At 43.1% G+C, this 22,326-nt stretch overlaps 1 protein-coding gene across 4 annotated transcripts in view; it reads left to right on the top strand.

Annotated features, from left to right (window-relative positions):
- The first annotated feature begins 2,354 nt into the window (after window positions 1-2,354).
- Window positions 2,355-22,326, top strand: part of mcc (MCC regulator of WNT signaling pathway) — a 63,810-nt gene continuing 43,838 nt past the window's right edge. For 2 of the 4 annotated variants that reach the window (XM_080779235.1, XM_080779234.1), the window contains exons 1-3: window positions 2,355-2,708; window positions 4,111-4,355; window positions 8,186-8,421. In XM_080779235.1, the coding sequence (XP_080635361.1) occupies window positions 2,581-2,708; window positions 4,111-4,355; window positions 8,186-8,421 (609 nt within the window). In that variant the 5' untranslated portion in view covers window positions 2,355-2,580. Of the gene's footprint in view, window positions 2,709-4,110; window positions 4,356-8,185; window positions 8,422-18,579; window positions 19,155-22,326 lie in introns of those variants that run through there. The other 2 variants (XM_080779236.1, XM_080779237.1) reach the window with 2 other exon arrangements.

Raw genomic sequence — 22,326 nt, 5'->3', positions numbered from 1 at the left:
CTGTGCGGATATAACATGCAAAAAAATTAACTGCAGGATATTTTGCAGATAACTTTTAACCCAAAGTCCACAAGGGTGTTATGTATAATGTATACAAAAATGTGTCTAAAAAGTAGTGACCAAATGAAAACAAACGTGGTTCACCTACTGGTATGACTGTCATGTGTGGCTACTGCAAATCCGTCTTTCCCCACTAGATGTAGCAGTTTATTTTTTTTACTTTAAGATGGCACTGAAAGTGTACTGGAATTTTAGACAAAATTATTCTTAAATAAACACTGTTTATATGGGTGTTGCCCTATGGGTGTAGCCTGGCGCAGCCACACTTCACCCGCCCCTATTGCATATATGCATATGATTTATTTTTAGCCTACTGCCTATCAGACCCAAAACGTAGAATATTTTGTTGTTGTTGGATAACATTTGTCCACAATTCCATGCTGTTGGTACCATAGGAGAGATAACAGGCAAACGTTGAAAAAAAATTACACCTGTGTGAAGTGAGGGGTGCAACTGTACCGTGTGGGGTTCCCCGGGGGGTCCCCACAACATCCAGACCCCCAGTAATGCGCCCAGTGGGCCGGCCAGGTCCCGGCCCAGTCCCGGCGAGCCTTCCCCCGTCCGAAACGGTCGAGAAATTACAGAGTTACAGTTACCGTGTGGGCTCCCCGCAACATCCAGACCCCCAGTAACATGCCCAGTGGGCCGGGCCGGTCCCGGCGAGCCTTCCCCCGTCCGAAACGGTCGAGAAATGACAGTTACTGTGTTGCAGCTTTCTGTGCTCGGACACAGATACACAGGGACACACATAGCTGCGTAATGGAGCAGAAGCACCGCTCAAAAATATTCTACATTCTCTAATTTTGTAGACTTCTTGTAAACTAAGTCTTGTAAACAATATTTTAACTCTTGAGAGCATAACCAAATGAACCTGTAACCGTAACGTAAGGGTTCATTTGGTTTCATTTTATATTCTCAAGAGTTAAAGATCTAATAAGGGTCAATTTTGACCAACTCCATAATTTAGCTGCGCCACCTGGAACCTCCACAGGGGCCACTGGTGGTCCCCGGATCACTGGTTGAGAACCACTGGTCTAGTTAGAGCTGGCTGGAAGCTGTGGACACTACAGTGGACTTATACCCTTGATACTACAGTATATGCTTAAGAAGATATATATTGAATTATTGACATATGACCTATCACAAGGTAATAATGACAAACTTTCAACTCTCTCAAAATAATGACTTTAATGCTACATAAAAAATAATAATAATGACTTTAGTTTGAATCTCTAAATTATGAAGCTTTCTCATTTGACTTTATGGCTTCTCTAAATGTCTAAATGAGCAACTTTATCAAGTTGTAATTTTCATATAAGTTTCTCATTTTGTGATAGCCTACTATAGCTACTATTGCCATGCTTTTTGTTCTTGCTTAATGTAAGTCGCTCTAGATTAAGAGCGTCTGCTAAATGCCTAAATTGTAATTGTAAATGTATTGCCATATGTCATTCATTATTGTGAGGCAGGCTACTTGCTAGGCCTACTAGATCAGGGGTGTCCAAAGTGCAGCCCGTGGGCGGCCTGCATGGGGACAGATTTTATACGGCCCTCTGCTTCATAGCCTATACCTGAATTGAGTTTTTATTAACCTAATAACCTGGGGTCCTGGGCATTTCCCAGAGTATAATTTGTAAATTTGTGGCAAAAAAGGCTATTTTATTACATTTTTTACCTTGCATATCTGGCTAGTGGCTACATTTGCTAATGTGAGCTAATTAACTAACTAGATCTAGTTAGTTAATTAGTAACTAGATTCGAATCTAGTTACTAGATCTTTTTGAGATTTATAGTTTAACAGTGGTTCTAAAGGTGGGGTCCGGGGGACCCCCAGGGGGTCCTTGATGAGGTTCCAGCCCAGGGGGCTTGATAGGTAGGCGCTATAGTAAACCAAATGGACACTTACAAGTCTAATTCTAACTCTATGTGAGTGCACAAAATACAAATAGAACCTTTTATGCTTCCAAAATTGTACACTTTGAGTTGGGGGTACGTACGTGGCCGCTAATGCTGGGACAAATTGAGGGTTCTTAACAGTAAGTCATTTAAGTCATTGTAATAGTAAGTCGTTTTGTTAGCCCGTGCCTAGCTCTGTTCCATAGCTCTAATGCGTTTGCATTTTTTTCCTAAATGCAACGCATTAGAGCTATAATGGATCAGAGCTAGCCCGTGCCGTGGTTTCTTCTAATCAAGGAGACTGTAGTTAGTGTAGTAGGAGGATCAAGCAGGCAGGAGTCACTCCGCCCTCTGAGCCTCATCACAGGCCACCCACCCACCGGGGCTTCGCCTGCTGGGATCCTTTGCCTTTTGACTGTCTTGGTTTTATTCAGCTACCGTACTCAAATGTACGATACAGCCACGTTACTGTCAAGTTCGTAACGAAGCAAAACGTTACGATGCGATGGGGAGCAGTGGACAGACAGAGGCACGATGATAATCATTGTTGTATTGTATTTAACCGAGGGGGAACTTTAGTAAAGTTCGCGCAGTGACTCCAGTGGGATCCATGGTGGGAGGATCATGGCGACCACAGCGGCTGATGTTAGTGTGAGCAGCGGCAGCAGCGATACCTCCAGCACCGGGGAAGAGGAGAGGATGAAGCGTCTGTTCCAGACCTGCGACGGAGACGGAGACGGCTTCATCAACAGGTAAACACGGTGTGGTCGCTATCATTTGACACTCGATAGAAAGTTGTTCAGGAGGGGAAACCTTTGTTAGCAACGTGTATCCGAGAGGCAGAGCACACTACTAGGTAGACTTTTATGACCACGCTCTTTTTAGACATTCCAATGTCAGCTGACCCAGGACAACATTTATGAACAACCCGAAACCAAGTTGCCAAATATGATATCTGCAAGTTGCAACTGCATGATAAGTATAACAAGACTAGTGTTCCTGACCTGCATTATTAACCCCACTTCGTTTAAGTTACACCTTTGACTTGCAGCACTGCAGCAGGCAAACGTAAACAACAGGCAGCAACCGTGCAGCAAATGTTTGACAACATAGCAGGTTTTATCGTCGTGTATGTGTTCATAATTGGCCTTTTTTGTGCATTGTTATTGTATTAGCTGGCCATCGTTGTGCTGGACAGTGGACACACTGGACTTGTTGTACATTTATAGTCCACTCCAGAATGACACTGACTGGTCAGGGTCAGGTGGATATATCCCCGGCCTATTCGTTTAGGTAGCCCCCCCCCCCCCCCTATAAATATTTTACTGATTCATAATCTCCATCCGTCTTGGTCGCGGGGGCAACAGCTCCAGAGTGCTCCAGACTTCCCTCTCCAGAGCAACATTAGTGACTCCTGGGGCTCCCGATACATTCCAACCAAGGCCAGTGAGTAGATGTGTTTCTTCCAACTGCGCCTTGGTCTGCCCCAGGGGCTACTCTCAGTGGGACGTGCCTCGAGGACCTCCCTAGGGAGACGCCCGAGGGGCATCCTAACCAGATGTCCGAACCACCTAAGATGGCTCATTTCCAGGCGAAGAAGCAGTGACTCTCTAATCCGAGTCTCTCTCGTGTAACTGAACTTCTCACCCTATCTCTAAGGGAGATGCCAGCCACCCGTTGAATTACGGGTGCACATGCGTAATTGTGTCCGTTTTGTGCAGGTTTTTGGCATTTTGTGGCAGTTTTATGCCTTTATTTTGGCCTATTCCCGGCCGTCTACCTTGCAACCAGAGTAAATGCACACTGATAACAGTGTCAGTTAAGATTAACCTTTTGCTTTTTTATGAGCATTCTGTTTCTCAATTCCACTACAGAGATATCTGACATATGGATATGCAGATTCATTCATTTCTCCACCACTCAATGTGAAGTATACTCTCCTCATGCAATGTTGATTTTCCCTGGAGTTGGCACGTATATCATTGCCCCATAAGCATAAACGAATACACATGATGTCAATCCAAAGCCAGAGCCTACTACAAAGTTGTTTATGGATGAAAACATGATCCCTTACTGTATGTTATGAACTTGTGGCCAACGTTACGTTTGGGTGTACTCTCACGCCTTTTTGTTCTTCATTTGTCTTGGTATCAGGAATGACCTCCTTATGGTCTGTCGTCAGCTGAACATGGAGGAATCGGTGGCAGATATTATGAGTCAACTAGGCGGCGATGAGCGTGGGAAGATATCCTATGAGGACTTCAGTCGCTGCCGCATGCGGCTGGTGCAGGAGATCCACAAGGAGGAGGGCAAGCTCTACCGACATACCCAAGATCCGAACAGTAACCAGAAGCTCCTAGAACATATCATCTCCCTGCCAACCAGTGACAACAACCTGGGTCAGTATTTGGCTGTAAGCACTAGAAATAACGATGAGATTTGTCACACCAGATGTGCAACTGTGTATATAGTTGTGCAGAGCAAGAGTTGTGAGTAGAGGGACAGCAGGAAAGCTGAGCGGGGGACAATGTGCTGTAGGAGGAGACAGCCAGTAAGAAAACTGAGAGGTTTGAGACATACAGGAGGAACGCTAAGAGGGAGACGGTGTAGTCAAAGTGGAGACAGTATAAAGTAGAAAGCTGAGGAGAGATTAGATTAAATTTGATTAGATGGGAGAGTGCAGAGAGACTGGAAAGTGAGGGTAGAAAGGCATGACGTGCAACACAGGTCTCTGGCCAGAGTCGAACCAGGGACATTGAAGTTGAAGTTGTGTGGTTGACAGACACTGTCAACTACTGTTGCAGTGCTTTTTTCAAATCTGATTTAAGGGCTAATACCCACTTTGCTGACTTCCTTTGGCTAACTGTACTGACAACAATTAGAGCACGTTGTCAAGTCAATGAATGCCTGCTGATGGATAATTGTCACATTGGTGTCACTGTGATCTTGGCAAACGGCATGCCTAACAACCTGGTTCTAAATCTAAATGCATGTATGTATTGTATGTATGTCAAGTGTTAACATGTATACGTGACATTAAAATGACAGAACACGGTAAACAGCTTTAGACCTAATGAGCATTTTATTACCTGTCAGCTGTGATCCATTAAGGTCACATTCACACCAGAGAGCTTTGCTGCGATTAAAACGAATCCTGCTGCGCATTTTCAGAAAGTGCACTTCGTTTGGCAGGTGTGAAGGCTCATTCGAATCCTAATGCGTATCAAAGAACCGCATTTTACTCCGAGCAAAAACGGGGGTTTCGCTTCGCTTCCAATCGCACTTGATTACAATTCGGTGCAGGTGTGAATGCAATCCGCAGTAAATAAAGGAAATTAATTAAAGAATGTGGTGGGTGAGGAGCTGAACACAGTTGGAGACGGAGAAGGCATATTTTACGCAGCGCAAAGATGTCCCGTTACCGTGGAGTGGATAGACGTGGTCGAATGAGGAGACTGAAGCCCTGATCAAAATGAGGACGTGTACATTAATCAATTGCTTAAGAAAACACATAAAAACACTGCAGTGTAGCCTATTATATAGCCTACAGAATATTCTGTCTGTCTGTCTGTCTGTGCGTGCCGTAAACATGGAGTGCTGTCACTGTGTGGGGACTGGGGAGTTATATCAGTGCGCTCAGCGCTGTGCCTCCATGCCCAAAAGAACAGTGTGTGGCGGCTACGTGCGTAGAGAGAGAGAGAGAGAGAGAGAGAGAGAGAGAGAGAGAGAGAGAGAGAGAGAGAGAGAGAGAGAGGGGGGCGGGGGGTCCCAGACGGCACGACACATGCACGCACGTTATGAGTGTAATTTTATCACCATATATTTCACTGTGTAGGCTAGTTTATGAATGGAACATATTGATAAAGGTCCCCCCTGCTGCGTTTCCAATTGCTGCGAATGACAGTGTGAAGGCAAACCGCAGCAAATTAAATATGCAAGCATCCCAAATTCTCCGCCCATACACATTGAGTCTACCGAAGTATTGGGTGAGAATGTGACCTAAGACATGGTCCATGTCCGACTACAGCTGAAACTACAAACTTAGCAGAAAACTCTGGACCACTGGGGTGTCTAGACCAGGGGTGCCCACACTTTTATGACGTGAGAGCTACTTTCAAAATCAATCGGCTCAACAAGATCTACCCACCATTGCTGAAAATAGTTTAAATATGTACCGGGGCTTTAGAATAGCGGTGCTGGCATTACATATAGGACAGATGCACTTGGAATGGGAAATAGAGGGGGAGAAATCTAATAGTTAGGGTTTTTTTTGTATTTAATTTGTAATGCTACAGCAACACTGTTGAAAACAAAATATTGCATTGTGAGTTTGAGCTTACATACAGGCCCCTTTTGTCAATCAATCAAGTCACCAAAAAATAGTTTTTTATATATTTAAATTAAATATCCTTTAGGGACATGTCCTGTGATCTACCTGCACAGCCTTGATGATCTACTGGTAGCAATCTACCTTTTGGGCACCGCTGGTCTAGACTCTAGTAGCCTACCGTCGGTCTAATGTATTTCAGCATCATAACTCTTCAATACATCTCCAGTAGTTACAGTCCGGAGATGCAGTACATGAGTTGTGGGACGTGGCTGTAGGCATATTTTGGTCTGCGTAAATGCGCCATTCACAAAACCTGTTTAGAGCCTATCGAAAACCAACAAGGTACTCGTGAAATCGAGTCCCGGCCTAAATGTTGTGCGTGCAAGTGTTCCAACTGATGCATTCCTTTTCATGTTGATTTGCATCAGTGGTCAACATGAAAAGACACGAAGATAAGCCATAACTTCTAAAAGTGTAAATAGTTGAGTGACGGGGACAGATAAAACAAACACAAAAGCATGGAAATAAATGACCAATGCTGTCAACGCTGTGACTGCAGAAGGACACGGTCAAGTGAAATGGTTTGACTTGAAATCAGAAAGTAATGAATGTATTGCACAGAACCCACACATTTCATGATCACAGCTTGTTGGTTGTTTACAGCTGTTCCAGTGACGCAAGTGACTAAGTGAGTGAGGAAAGGTGATTTGGTTAGACAGCAGGGAACTGAGCAGTGATGTTTTCCTCCCTCAAATATAATTTTGCTGTCGGGCAGAAACCTTTCATCTCCATATTTTACCCTTTTTTAATTATTTTTGTAAATGAATGTGCTACTTGATTATACTACAGTCTCACACAAGCGTTCTACAAGCATTTTGAACTTGTAGATCTTTGCTACTTGTTATCTTTTGATTTTGAATCCTCCAGTTTTGGAGATATGAGGTTTCTACCCGATAGCGATAATATCATTTAGCTGTGTCTCTAATTGGCCGAGTTGTGGTCGTGTCTCAAATCCAAACCTAAACACATTTGAGAATTGAGATCAGATCCACATGCTACGTTGAGTACAGCAATTATGATCATTCCAACATGGACAAGAAGAGATAAACTAATGTGGAAATGCCAAATGGCTCACCCTGTTCATATGCTTTCTCCATGCCTTCTGCCATTTCAGTTTCAATAATTCACAGTTCAACTTTGCAATAGACAAAACAACTTCATGCTACGATTTTCATGGAAACTGAAGTACACATTATTATCAAATCTGATTGTACACATGTTTTGTGAATGAGGCCCAATTGCCTTTTCAGTGCTCAGCCCAGTGTAATCATGAATGTGAGAAAAACTTCACCAACGCAGTACAGCATTTTGTCTTTCTTGACGATGCAAATCGTCATGACTCATGTTGGATATCATGACCAATATATTTTGGACACCCCTAGAATAGAAATAATACAAGATCTGAAAAGGTGTCCAAATGGACATGGCCATAGAAGGCAGCCATTAACTCCTGTGTAAAAAATACCTTCCATATCCAACAGTCTTTCCCCCCCCCCCCCAAATTTAGTCTCAAGCTTCTGTGAGAGTTCAGTGAGGACAAAGATCCTATTCAGAAATAATTCTATTCTGCTTGTCCTCATCTGGGACTTTATCACTGTCACGAACATTTTCCATTTATAGAAGCTAACTCAATCATCCTATTCCTAACTGAACTGCATTGTAGAGATTGGTCATTGGTGTCAGTGATCTAAATGCTATTTTAATAAATGAATACCGGTACTAGTATGTGTACAAGCTATGTTGTTGTCACATAGCATGTAATACCGAAGATCCAATTATTTTATCCTCCTATTAATTATTTTATCCTCCTATTAATTATTTTACCATTAATTATTTCAGGCACCTTGTCAGGAGCCAGAGAGAGTTGGGAGTTTGACTCAGGAGCACGAGACCTCCAGAGTCCTGAGGTCCGCAGGATTCATAGCCAGCAGCCTCAGAAGTCGATACTGCTCCGCAAGTTTCTGGGTCAGCCTGACTCTGTCCTGGAGCAGAAGGCTGCTCTCCACAAACTCCTGGCCCAGACCAGCACTTGTGTCACGCCCATTGATAAAAACTACATGGAGCTGTCCAACACGGTGAGTAGGTCTCACAACCAAATGTCTTTCAACTAATGTTGCTGTCATGCCCGGCTTCACAGCGTGTGCTCTAGTTTTTATAATCTCTGGGTGAAATGTCAATTTTTTGTTAACAGTTAGTTAACATATGTACACAACTTAGTAAAGTGTACATTTGTTTATTATTATTGTTTATTAAAAGGACACTTCAGGAGAGAGACACCAATGCCTGAATATCAGCACGTGGTTGCGGGGATTGCAAATACTTTTATTGAATCCCCCACACATTTACATCGATGTTAGACAGCGCTGTAGACAGACTCCGTCTTCCGTACAGGCTACAGGCACCAGTCCCCTCCCCCTCCACTGGCTATTCTTATTTATACTCTGTTGTATGATGGTGTTGTGCACCAAAGAAGTAATAAGTTAGTTATAAGTTAGACACATTTGTCTAAGACAGAGACAAATGTCTCTCTCTCTTCTCTCCATCTCTGTTTCTTTGACGTATAAATTAACCTTTTCATATTATCATCAGTAGTGCATAGGATGTACAGTAGGAGACATGCGTGGTCGGAACATAAAGTAAATGCATAGACATCCTACCTACTGAACTCATACATACAACGATGTACATTTGAATGAATTCAGCTGATCTTATCCAATCACATTTGGCGTCTTCAGTTTTCTGCCCTCACTTTTGATCCTCAAATCATAATAAACTGCCCATAATATACAGTTTGACTATCTCTCGTCCCCTGCTCTCTTGTCTCTCACATGTGCGTGCACGCATGGGTTGCACGCACGCATGTGCACCCCTGTGTGCTAAAAAGTCCTATGTTTTCATGAATACTGAATGAGTCCACAGACACAAGCAACAGGAAGCAACTCATTATTTAAGTGAAGTGGAAAGACATGAAGTGGAGGAGACAGATTACAGTCAAGAATAGAGCATGGAGATGAGAGACAAGAGGGAGCCTCAGTCTAGAAGAAAGACACTGAGTAGTAGTAGGACAATGTAAGACCTTTTATTTAAGCTCACAAATGGTATCCTGCAATTGGCTAAAATGGTTTCAGAGAAATTATTATGATGGTGAAGTATTTTAGTAGAGCCATAGTAGTATTACAGTACATAAAAATGTAATTAAGAGAGGCAGTTGGATGCTTACTATACTAATACTTTTTTATGTTTATGTTGTCTGAAGCTACTGTTTGTTGCATCATAGTGAATAGAATAAACATTGTGTGATTTGGTAATCAATGAAGGAGCAGCATGATCTCTGAAGGCTGCTAGCATTTTACACATGGCACTAAATGCCACTAAGGGCAACGCAATTATCATTGCCAATCTTCAAACAACAGAGTTTACGTATTCACCATAGACTGTAAAAAATATGGACAAAGCGTTCCGCAGGTCTAACATGAACGTAAAATGAAGCCTGTCAGTCCTTGCAATGGAAGTCGCCATCTTTCTAGATCCGTTTGGGCCCAGCTGGCCCATTGGCTGGCCCAGACAACGAGGCGGGACTTCCCCCCTTCTTCTTTGTTGGTTTTTATTTTGACTCGAGTGGGTGGGGGATCCCGTTCATAGACTGTAACGGTAGCCACGCCCCTCAGAACATGCGCGACTTTATGGTAATTTTTTTTATAAATGGGAACATCATTTTCCAAAAAGAATATTATGACATTAGAAATGAGACTTTAAACTAGTGACTGGAAGCAAAAAGTATTCATGACCATGTTTATTAAGGTAATACAGTCTAGGTGAAGTTGGGCCCAAATACATGGACTTCTATGGGGCTATGGGTTTTTTTGAGCCCAATGACAGCGCCACAACAGGCCATTATATGAACTTTCATTTCATTTCCTTAGTGGCTTCACAAAATATCTGTCTGACTGCCCCCCTGGTATTCACACACAAGCACCCATGTTGTTTATAATTACCAAATGTACGTGGCTCATCTGGGTGCTGAAGGCTGTTGTTGGTCTTAAAATGACGTGTGGTTTGTTACATTGCTATCTTATGTACAGTGAGGACAGTCAAAAATCATTTGCACTTATACCAGCCCCGAGCTGGTCTTTCCAGCGGACACTGACTGACAGCACAGATCCTTCCTCACTATTTAAGCTGGTTTCACATTGAAACAACTGCTTTGAACAGTGCCTGAGTACTATTGCCCCTCCCCCACCTGTCAGCTTTCACATTAGTAATGTGAGCACTGAGTAGTAGAGTACACTTGAAGGGGAGAGGGGGAGGAAGGGAGAAAGAGAGAGTTGTCAAATAGCTGTGAGCTTCTGTATTTTCAGTATGCTTGTTTTTCCAGACTCCAGACCACCTTTCCAATTGGATGGTACGATGTTAATCCATCCCTACACACTACACTAGTGTTCACATTAATCAAAAAACATCTGGCAAGAAGACTGGGTCCGGATCTGAGTCCCTTGTTGGTGTGAAATTGTACTGTGAATCAATACACCCTTAGATGTGTGCCTGCTTATTAGGGATCGCAATGCACACACACTCTGCTTCCAATCAAAATCCATCCTTCCTTATTCAACACGACACTCACGATGACATTGTAGAGGGACTCAGCATTGAGGTTCATACATTAATTAATGATCCGGGCCAGATTATTCAATAATAATAAAAATCACACTTGTGTGAAGTGAGGCGCACTCTTATCATACATCATATTCCGTGTTCAACCAATCAAATATCACAAAATGTGATCTAAATCTATGGGATTTGTGACGAGCGAGTAGGATGTTATGGCTGTTGTAAATCACAGATGATTTGTTGATTCTCTGCTTTTGAAACTGGCTGAGCTGCGAGCAGGCCGACTTCTTATGACGTAGTTTATGATGAGTTTATGACTTATGGTTCTCGCCCCACCCTACTAGTAGGAAAGAAGTAGTAGGGTGCCTGCGGGGTGGGGCATTCTCACATTCTATAATACAGCCCAAAAAGCCCATTCTGGCAGCGTGACTCGTTAGTCATTAGACTCCCAATCCTCCTGCGATCGAATCCCGCTGCTGTCACTATTTTTCCAACACATATAGTTTTAGACCGCGACAGAAGGGCGCCGTCTCAAGTGAACTAGCACCACTAGAGACTCCACCGAGCGTGCTACAGCGTGCGAGTTGCAGGGAAATAATGTAAAATTATTAGTTAATGTTTTTTTTTTCAAGGCATTCTTTTCACTGGCCCTGCTGTTCTGGTGGCCCTGTGTTCTGGTGGCCCTGACGGTTTAAAAAGTACATCCGGACCACCGGGCCATTTATATTGTCGGCCCCTGCTATTGGGGTGAACCACCTTATTTCCATGTGATGTTTCGGTGAGCAAAGAGCTTTTGTTTCTCTCACAGCTCCTTGCATCATTATATCACATATTCTCCTGTAGATGGTTGATTGCAATCTTCCTCCGCAGAAAAGTGGTACTGGAATCCCCCCTTACGTAGTCTTGTTTACTGGGGCATTTTGACGACTTACTGTATATTATACAGTACTATAATACAATATAATACAATTAAAAAGTTTATGCATGTATGAATTACCTTTTTCATGGTCTAAAATGTATGGATAATTGTGATGTTTTACCTCCTTTTGAGGATGATTTATGTTGTACCAAGACCTTAATAACAATGTATTACTTTATAATGTATTATTAGTTATTAGTGGCTACAGTTGAGTCAGTACTGAGACATGGACACTCAGTCACAGTACAGCAGGAAAAGGTCCAGGATGGAGTCTTTACAAGAATGCTACAAATAGCACTTGATGTCACGTGGGCGGACTACATCAGAAACGTGAACCTATACGGAGGCCTCCCCCCCGGGTCACAGGCAAGGTCAGAGAGGGAAGGATGAGGTTGGCAGGGCACTGTGTCAGGCACCTGGAACTGGATGCCAAGAAACTGAACTGGGAGCCAGGTGCAGCTATTAGGGAAAAGTGGCACAGAGGTGCATATAATTTTATTTGCCTTTGGATTACATATTCATTCACATTACATTCAGTTGACTTGATTTATCAGTCAAAGGTGTTTTCCACAGCACATTTCAGTGTTGACAGGTTTCACCGGCTCTCCTTATTTTGTGCAAACAATGCACATATTCTTTATATATACGTATATGTTTTTGATGGTACAGTGGTACAGTGGTGAGTCAGGGAATGACATGCAGCAAAGCCGCCGCCGGGCGTGGGAATCAAACCCGGGACACTGCCAGGGTTAGCTGTTAGCATAAATCCCAGTTCCAGGTGCCACCATCAGTGTTCACTTGAAGAGAAACTTTTTGAGTTTGCCCGCCCTCCCCTGCGCCACACACACACTCAACACACACACTTTGCTATCATTGGACAGCTCTCCAACATTCCGACTTATGGAGGTTTGAAAATCCTGCTTTGAATTGAGGTAACGTTTTAACGTCCCATATCTGGTGGTGACGGAAGCGTTGCATAGCAACTGGAAATGTTAAAATCTGCCCTGGGGCTCAACCATTATATACACGGAAGCAAATAACGACCCCTAGTGGTGGGGTCCATATATATATGTACCTGGAGCAAAAATAATTAACCATTTGGCTACCAGTGCCCCATGCACTCGTTTTATTAACTCAAACTATTTCATTTGGTTTTCTAAGTTTTGTTTTGTGCAGATATTCTTTTTTTTTTACCATAGTTACCGGTAGTAGGTGGTACCTCAAATTAGACTGTAGATTATTTTTAAAGTGGAGTAGACTATTGACAGTGAATGACAGCTGAGAGCTGACAATGGTTGTCTGTATGAGTGGCACAAGCTGAAGCCTGATTTATGCTTCGATGACAAACTGTCATGCGGCTTGTGGCTCAACTAAAATAATTAAAATCACACCTGTGTGAAGTGATGGGCGCTACTATATTATTATGTAAAACAAACGGTGTCAAAACAAACGTCTCTTTATTGTTAATGGGATTTAAGGTTTGTGTTAGGGACAAAGCAAACATTTATTTCTTTTCATTGTCAATGGCGTAAAAAAAAAGAAAAAAGCATTAAACCTGTATATAGGAGCGCCCCTCAAAATAAAGAAAGAAAACAAACCAAAAAAACATAATTGCATGTTTGAAAGTGTTTTCCTTATATAAACACCTTTCAAATGTGACTAGCTGTGTGGACCTGTCATGATTATTAAGGGACCAAGAAGACACGCAGTGACTTTGGTCACTTCTTGTATTTGCGTTTATTTTTCGTCTCCTTCTTCTTCCGCCAAAAATAGCTGTTCTGACTGAACCGTGCAGTCGCTTTTCGTGAAACTCGGTAATCTGGTAGAGGGCCATGCCAAACGGTGACTATGTGAAGCCCATGACCATTGGCCAAATGGTGGCGCTATAGCACTGAAAATTTAAAATTAAGTTGAAAATGCAAACTTTGAGGCCCTCATTTATCAACCGTGCGTACGCCAAAATATGGGTGCACGCCGAAATTGCCGACATTTTCGACATTTACCATTTCCGGCAAAGCTTGAAATTGAACTTGACAACGTTCAAATCCCACGTCTGCTCGTGAGCTGTCTTACGCTGGTTTTTCTGTCGTAGAATGGCGGAGCAGCATTGTTTGACCAGCTGAGAGGCTGCCAAAGGCATCGAAACATATGTATTCACTCCTAAAATGTTAATATAAAACTGTATGTATATGGGCTACACATGTAAAAAAAAAAAAAAAGAAAAAAAAAGAAAAGGAATAGACCTACAAGATGTGTCTTTGTGTCATATGAAATTTGTAGGAGCTTTCCAACTTTACAATTAAAATCGCGCTTGTTTTAAGCCATTTAAACAGTGTTTTGCATGAGCGCATACATGCAAGGATTTGGGCTGTCTGTGCTGGAATATTTCCATGACGTTGGAAAGTAGCCTATAGTGCAATGCAGCTGCGGAGAGTCCCAACATGCATGGGTAGCCTATACTGTAGGTAGCCTAATCTACAGCAGGCCAACAATGTCTTTCTGGAGTTACGGTATATGCAATCTCCTCCTCGTTTAATAAACCTGAAGTGTCACTGGAATGTCAAATGTGCCGTGCCAGCCCAGCGCAAGTGCATGGGAACCGCATCGGCGATATAGGCTAACCCAGCCAGTCAGCCCACCACTGCACCACCATATATTTTGGCTGCACATTAATATAATTGACAGTTGACAATCCTGCAGCCACTGCAGCGACTAGCGACTGCGAGGCAATCTAAATAGACTGTCGAACGTGCATGGTCAGTTGGTCACGGACGGACCACAGTGATAGAGAGAGACAGACAGACAGGACAGGACAGGAGGAGCACCTGCAAAACAGCAGCGTGTGTGTGTGCCTATTTATTATTTAATTATGGTTCAGGTTCAGGGTTTTGTTCACTAATATATCTTGTTGTATATTAAATAAAAAATACTTTAATAATTTAATATACTACTAACAACACACAGTGAAAGTTGCTTGCAAATTGCGATATGTGCGTGCGTGGCGTGCGGGGGGTGAGGCGGGCAGCAAGGGAAGCGAAGCGAGAGGAGAAACGGACAGCTTTATTTAATGTGTCATGTAGGTGCGTGCGTGCATGACAGCAAGGCATGCGAGGTGAGAGGGAAACAGACAGGGTAGGCCTACAACTTTATTTAATTCATGCAGGTGTTCGTTTTTTATTTATTTAACAACACACCAGTTAGTTGGGCTTGCAAGTTGCGTGTGCGTGCTGTGCATTGCGTGTGTATGAGAGAGGGGGGTGAGGCGGGCAGCAGCAAGGCACTGGAGAAACCTATTTTTTCATGTTACCATGGTTTCAGGAAACGTATTGCCGTTTTCAAGTCGCAAAAACGAGGGCGAGGCTTGATTTCATAGGGCGTGCCAGATATATTTCAGCCGTCACATTTATTAACGTCAAAACGAAATTAAGGAAGGATCAGCTGTTTGCGATCACTTTATAAATGCTGTGGCGACGTGGGTCTACTACGAAACCTGCACTCGAATCTGTGGCAGATTTTACACTCGATTGATAAATGAGGGCCTGAATGTGCATATCTCATAAACCGTTTGACCGTTGGCAATGACACTTTGATACACATATTTGTCTCCTCATGGCGAACAACTTTCGTGTTCTGACTTTTGACCTCTGACCTTTAGATTACCCACCATTTTGAATTATATGAAAACCGTTTAACTTTAAATGCAAATTCTCATTGGCCAGGAATGACATGATGTATGATGATTAGAGCGCCCATCACTTCACACGGGTGTGATTTTTTTTTAACACAAAAAAAGAGAATGTATGAGCCTATGAGGCGTGTGTTGTTGCATCTCCACTCAACCGTCACTCTCATTAATGCGTGTCTATTTATTATTCATCAGTGGGCATCTCTCAGGCTACTGCAAACTTCATTGTAAATGTCATACTCACCCATATCAGGTTTCATGGGTACATACTCTATAGATTTATATAAATCATTAAGTGGTTTTGCTGTTGTGCTTCTGTCATGACAGAGTTCCTCTGTAGATCAGTGCACGCCCCTGGGAGTAGAGAGGTTAAGTGCTATTGGGTGTGAGTAACAGAGAGTGGTGCCAGTAGGGATAAGCTCCATTTCTCCTGACACTGACCATTAACATTACAGTATGTTTCAGTGAAATATGTACGCAGTGCGACACACACACACACACACACACACACACACACACACACACACACACACACACACACACACACACACACACGCATGCACACACCACCACATTCGACACCATACACAATTAAGAGAGGCTTCCCCTCAGCTGCTACTTCTGATTTCAGCATTAAGGCTTTGGTTACAGCCTCCTGGTAGAACATGTGCTAACAGCCTCTGGAGATTGTGAGCAGCTGCAACAGGATTCCATTTGCATCCATCTTCCACTATACTGTTGGGGCAAAGTTTCTTTGTTTGCAAATAGTGTATAGTGGTGGATGTTGCATGCCTGGCTCCTTGCCAGCCTCCCATTGCTAGTTGAGTTAATGGTTACATGTAATTCATCCAGCTTGTAATATGATGTGTTTTGTCCGTCTGTCACCAGAATACATGTACAGTGTAAGATCATATCACATGTTGCACATTGTTCTCAATATTAGACCTGTGATTTTATAGAAAAGTGTTTGTTTGCTATGTTTATTACTTCCTGACACTGACAGAGCGACAATCGACATTGGCGTACATATATGCGCACACACACACACACACACACACACACACACACACACACACACACACACACACACACACACACACACAGCGGCAAACAGAGTATAAAACACTGACTGTTACTCCTCCTAGTTAGTATATCCTTTGGAAACAGATGTGAACGGTGTGCATGGTCAGAATGTGACAGTGGTCCTTGCGGCCAGGCACGTTCAGGGTGGTGAGCAAGGTTGTGTACAGCCATAAAAGAGGAAACGGCACTTGGCGGAAGTTGCGGAACCACATTAACGTCCCGCTATCAGTGATTGGCTAAAAGGGATGAGCATATTTTAGTTTGGCTAGGGGGTGTGATCGTCATGCAGTGGTTCTCAACCTTTTCTGGATAAGGGAATGAAAGCATTCCTGGTGCTTTAGCATGTTATTGTTAGTAATTGATTGTGCTCCGGCTTGAATCGATAGAACTAACATACTATAGTCCTTAACTATTGATTGGTGTCACAATGAAAACTAACTTCTTTCAAATCAATTTTTTTTTTTGTTCTCAGATTCCAGTGGGCCTCTGCTCATAGGTTGAGATCCAATATCATAATATAGGCTACAGTAAGGCCATGTGTGTTGTTCTCGTACATGGAGGTCACATCTGCTGAGCTGTGCCAAAGAACTGAACTGTGCCAAAGCCAGCCAGTCTTTACTTTCACGTGTATTTCCTGAATATAATGTCCTCTTTTCTAAGAACAGTTTGAGAATTGAGAAATTCATTGGCCTTGTTTGAGCTTAGCTACTATATAAAAAAAATATGTATTCTAATTTGTTTTAACTATATTAATAATTATGAATACAGATTTAATGTAATCAATGGTAGTGGCTAGTTATTGGCTGTTGTGCAGAATGCAGCCAGAGGGAGGCAGTCTTGACTCGGTTCAACTGCCTACAGTACTTTAATTATGTGAAATTGAAAGCTGCACCATTTTAATGCTTATTGATTGATTGTTTATGCATCTAGTGAGGGACATGATGGCACTTGATTTAACGTACCGGTAGTTTCCTATTTACGGTTTTCAGTATTTCATTTTTTACATTCCATTTTATTCTGAGGGAAGAGATTTATATTAAGTGCAGTCATTGAATCAACGTCAGTCCCTGCTAGTTCACCAAATTGAATAATATAACTCGTTTAAAGGGTCAGAGCTATAGCAAAAACACAATATTCCAATGTTCCTTTGATGTTTCAAAGATTGCAATAATGGATGCGTATTCAATTTACAGTTAAGAATGAGTTTAAGTTAAGAACAAGGTTGTCTAAAGCCCTATTAAAATGGTAGAATAATATAATCGAGCATAATACAGAAAAGTCGCTCAAAATACATTAAATCAGGGATTATTCTATAAACAAGTTCCTTGTTTACCCAGGGAGAAAGGGACCATGTTAAATCAAATACGTGTCAAATAGAAGTGATCAAAGTGTACATTCTTTAGAGAGCCAGCATGAACTAATCTGAATATCATATCGCTGTCCTTCATTTGCATTTCCATGGAAAATGGTGTCCAATCTCGTACAAAGCGAAACCTGGCTGGGAATCTTGACAGCATATTGCATGCCTGGATAACAATTGCTTCTGACATGATGCCTTTGCGTTCTCATTGATTTATTTTATGCAAAACATATTCTCTCAGAAGTTCTGGTGATGGAAAAGAAATCCACCCTAGTCTCTTGTGAAAGTGAATACACACAGATTCTCTGTTTCAGTGCTGCTGTCAGTTGAGAGAAATATTGTTGAAACTCAACATCTGCATTCAAGAGGGAGAGAGGAGGTCGGGGGAGGAGGAGGAGGAGGAGGAGGAGGAGGAGGAGGAGGAGGAGGAGGAGGAGGAGGAGAAGGGGGGGGAGAGGGAGGGAGGCTGTGGCAGGCTGGAATCTGACAGGCAAAGGCAGCAGAACGGCCGAGACACAGATACACAAGGGACCACCTCTCTCTCTCTCTCCTACACACACACACACACACACACACACACACACACACACACACACACACACACACACACACACACACACACACACACACTTTTTGAGCCTTGTCCAAACACTCCAGCATGACAAGGGGAACGGCAGGCAGGCGGCGGAGCCAGCAGGGAGAGCAGCAAAGCCTCAGACCGACTCGGGGAATGCGTTGCCTGAGGGGCAGCAGGCAGGATCGCTGATGCCTTTCCACACACCGTGGAGGAGCCCGCACCAGCATGCGTGTCCGCTTCAGGGAGACGGAACTGTGTGAACATGTGTGTGGTGTGTTCTCAGACTTCTCACCGTACGTAGCACTATAAGGGGGGGATTTCTCTGAATGGAAATGGCTGTCCAGCGCAGTTGGATGACACTAGAGGCGTCGGGCAGCTGAAGAGGAGGGAGTTCTTTTTTTTTGTTACTTCGTTTCACCTTGTCCTTTTCCATTCCTCCTTTGTCGACTTGTCTTCCGCTCCCGCTGCCCGGTGAGGGCTCTGGAATCTTAATCTATTTTGAGAGTTTGAGGAATTATGAACTCTTCTGGGGCGCCTGTGAAATTGGGGAATGACGCACAGAATGGGGCGGGTGAGGTAAGATGGCAACATAATTATTCTACACATACTGTACGACCACAGAAGTGTCATTCACCTTTTTGAAGGATTCTGGAAAGGCTGTTAGTTCTTGTTTTGTTTTCTGAGTGTTGCCTTCTGATTTCAGTGCTGACTTCTATGGTTTCAGAATCCCATTCATTGAAATGCGTGAATCTTGCATCTTGCTTGAAAATCCATTTGCTTAAGGCTGTTAAATAACTGCTGTTGCCATTTCGGCTTGCAACAGTCAGGTAAATTGTCCAAATGGATTGTCTTTTGTTGTCATTTTTGTCCCTAGTAGACACCACTGCGGTCGGTGTGCATGTCAAAGCTCATGTAACACCAAGTTTGAAGGCAGCCTGTTGTCAGAATATCTTAGTCATCTGGGCAAGTTGTCTCTCCAGCCCCCCCTTCCATTCCCCCGGCCTGCTGCATATTAAAACCAGGTGGAGGGGAAGTTAGGTTGAAGCCAGATATCTCCCACTCAACACGGAGGGAAGGGGGAGGTGAGGTTAGGTAAAATGCTTGGGGGTGTAGTCCTGCTGCATGCTGCACACAGAGAGGCAAAGAAGAAAAAAAAGATTGCTGTCGATTAACAAAGAAGGAACTTTTCTTCCTAACCCTCGTGACCAGCAGCATGTCAAACTACTCAGTTGGACAGACACTTCTTTATTCTGACAGAATGCAAATGCCAGTGGCAGTGCATATCATTTTTCAGACATTTATGCTTTATGATTTAAATTCAGTACGACATAGTTCTGTAGACTGGCTAGTATGCACTGATGTATTCCAATGATCATATTATAGATACTATACTGGAATAATACTAACCTCAGTCAAAACCAGGTGAATCCTGTGAGATTTGTCTAGTTTGCTATGCTATAGAATCAGTGGAATGATACTGTTTGTCATTGGTATTTTTTGCATGGTATTCCGTTTTTTGAGTGGTGCAACCACTCCAAGGAACAGCAATGTCCGTGTTCACCTACCTATGTGTTCGCCTATGTGACGTTAACCCACCATGTGACTATGAGCACCAGTATGACTTAGTACCAGTAGGGGCGCTGTTGTGCCAGAAACAGAGAGATAGTGCTGCACTGTTGCCTGCTAATGAGAGGGAGAGAGAGAGAGGGAGAGAGAGGGGGGGGGGGGAAGAGGGGAGTTGCACCACTCAGTTCACACAGGTGTGATTTTTTAACTTGACCTCCGTCAGATCTGAGAAACAAATACAATAGATAGTTTGTCTTTTTGTAAATGAATGCCCTACTTTCATCATACGAGAGTGTCGCACAAAAGTAGTGAAAATAACCTCACAACGCATCACAAGGCGAGGTGTTTTGAGCTCGTAGATCGGCTATTTTCACTGTTTTTTAAATAACAAATAAAAACTTTTAAAATGAAAAAGGAACGGTTTTGTACCCCCGGCAGCGACGCTACAGTGTGCCTATGCATTACAGATGGAGTTTGACTCGTGTTAGCCTTTTCTGATTTAAAGGGCTAGAGAGAGATGTAAAAAGCAGCTGGTACCACCCTTGGTTTTCCGGTTACTGGAAAGTCACAGCTTTCATCCCTTGCCAACAGCCAATTTATTCAGTTCAAATAACCTTGAGTAAGACACTGAACCCCACCTAATCAGTCATCGGAGTTTGCTCTAGTAAAATTGAGATGACACTTAGCTGTGCTCTGCAGCTGAAATCCCCAGCAGAGATGGTTCAGGATCAGGGCAGGGATGAAGAGAATTTTATGAAACTGTACTGATACCTGAGGGACATTTCAGCATCCTGGCATACAGTATAGATAATGCTACAACTCAAGTGAAGATTTTTTTTGCTACAGGAGGCAGGAGCTAGAACTACAAGCCACCAGGAAAATACAAGCAGATATTTCAGATCTGTCCAGTGGAAGCAGCATTTATATAATTCACGTAAATTGAATGAATCACAATTTTTCAGCATAAATAAAACGATAAAGTGTGCATGCTACTATTTGATCCCACTGTTTAGCATTACAAGATGGATCAACATTTCGATCACCCTTGTATTCCATGTACCCTGAGGATGATCCGGACGTGATAAAATTGATGATCCATTTCTTGCAATAGACGGTGGGAGGAAATGGCAGTGTAAGAGCAGCACATTTTATTGTCGTCTTAATCTACTGTTCATTCCTTCCAGGTTTCATGAACATCTGTTAAGTATCTTTCTAACAATCAAACAAGCAAGCAAGCACGCAAACAAACAAACAGGAAGATTGCAATACCCTGCCAGGCACATCTGGCAGAAGGTAATGCATCTACAGATGTGCCGTTTGAGAACTTCACATTGGCAACTCAGTAGATTGTCACTGCCGGTGCATTGTCAGAACATCGTCAGTGAGAAAGGGGGGCGGGGAATTTGCAAAGGTGTTATATGTTAATTATATTCAGATTCCCTGAATAGATGGAATCCCTTTGCTGGACACTTCTTTTCGGTAGAAAAGCAGTACAATTAGCAAGGCTAATCAGTGAATATAACCTGCAGGAAAACCTGCATTTTCAGAAAACCTTCAGGAAAAGGTCAAAAAAGCGTGTAAGCATGCAAGAAGATAAAGGGGGTGTTAGGGGGGGGTACAGGCTTTAGTTTAGAGTAGACATACTATTGGTCCGACTGTAATTAGACCGACAACCTAACCCTAACCTACCCCAAACCCTAACCGCAAGCATGGGAGCAATGCATGTTCCACCGCATGACCGACCTTTGTTTCCGCATGGCGGTCCGTTGGTGTGTCTAATCTGCATGTGCATTTTAGCATTTCCGCTATGGTCTATCTATGGATCCACGCCAAGCCCCCAGAAAGGCTGGCCAACGTTGAAGCCGCAAGACTTAGTGGTCAGGGTTGGAACTACAGCCTGTACATTTAGCGCAAGGAAACCCCAGAGCGCTTGTTTGCACTGAAGTAGAGCGTTCTTCCGGGTGCTTCAAAACGCCACTGAGCAACTTCCACTGAAAAAAAGGGGGCGGGGCTGTCCGCACTCTATCGTTTATAACTCTATGGTCCACGCAGGCTATGGGATCTGTAGTCGCAGTCCCATAGTCCGTTCGGATGGTGGATGGAAATGCCGGTATGGACTAAAGTGTATGTTAAAGCACTTAAGGGGAGACTTGCGAGTTAAGAGGAAAACCATGCATAAGAG

The sequence above is a fragment of the Protomyctophum bolini genome, assembly GCF_963924005.1.
Source record: "Protomyctophum bolini genome assembly, chromosome: 12".
NCBI lineage: Eukaryota > Metazoa > Chordata > Actinopteri > Myctophiformes > Myctophidae > Protomyctophum > Protomyctophum bolini.
Note: the sequence above shows the minus strand (reverse complement) of the source record. Positions and strands in the feature narration are given on the sequence as shown.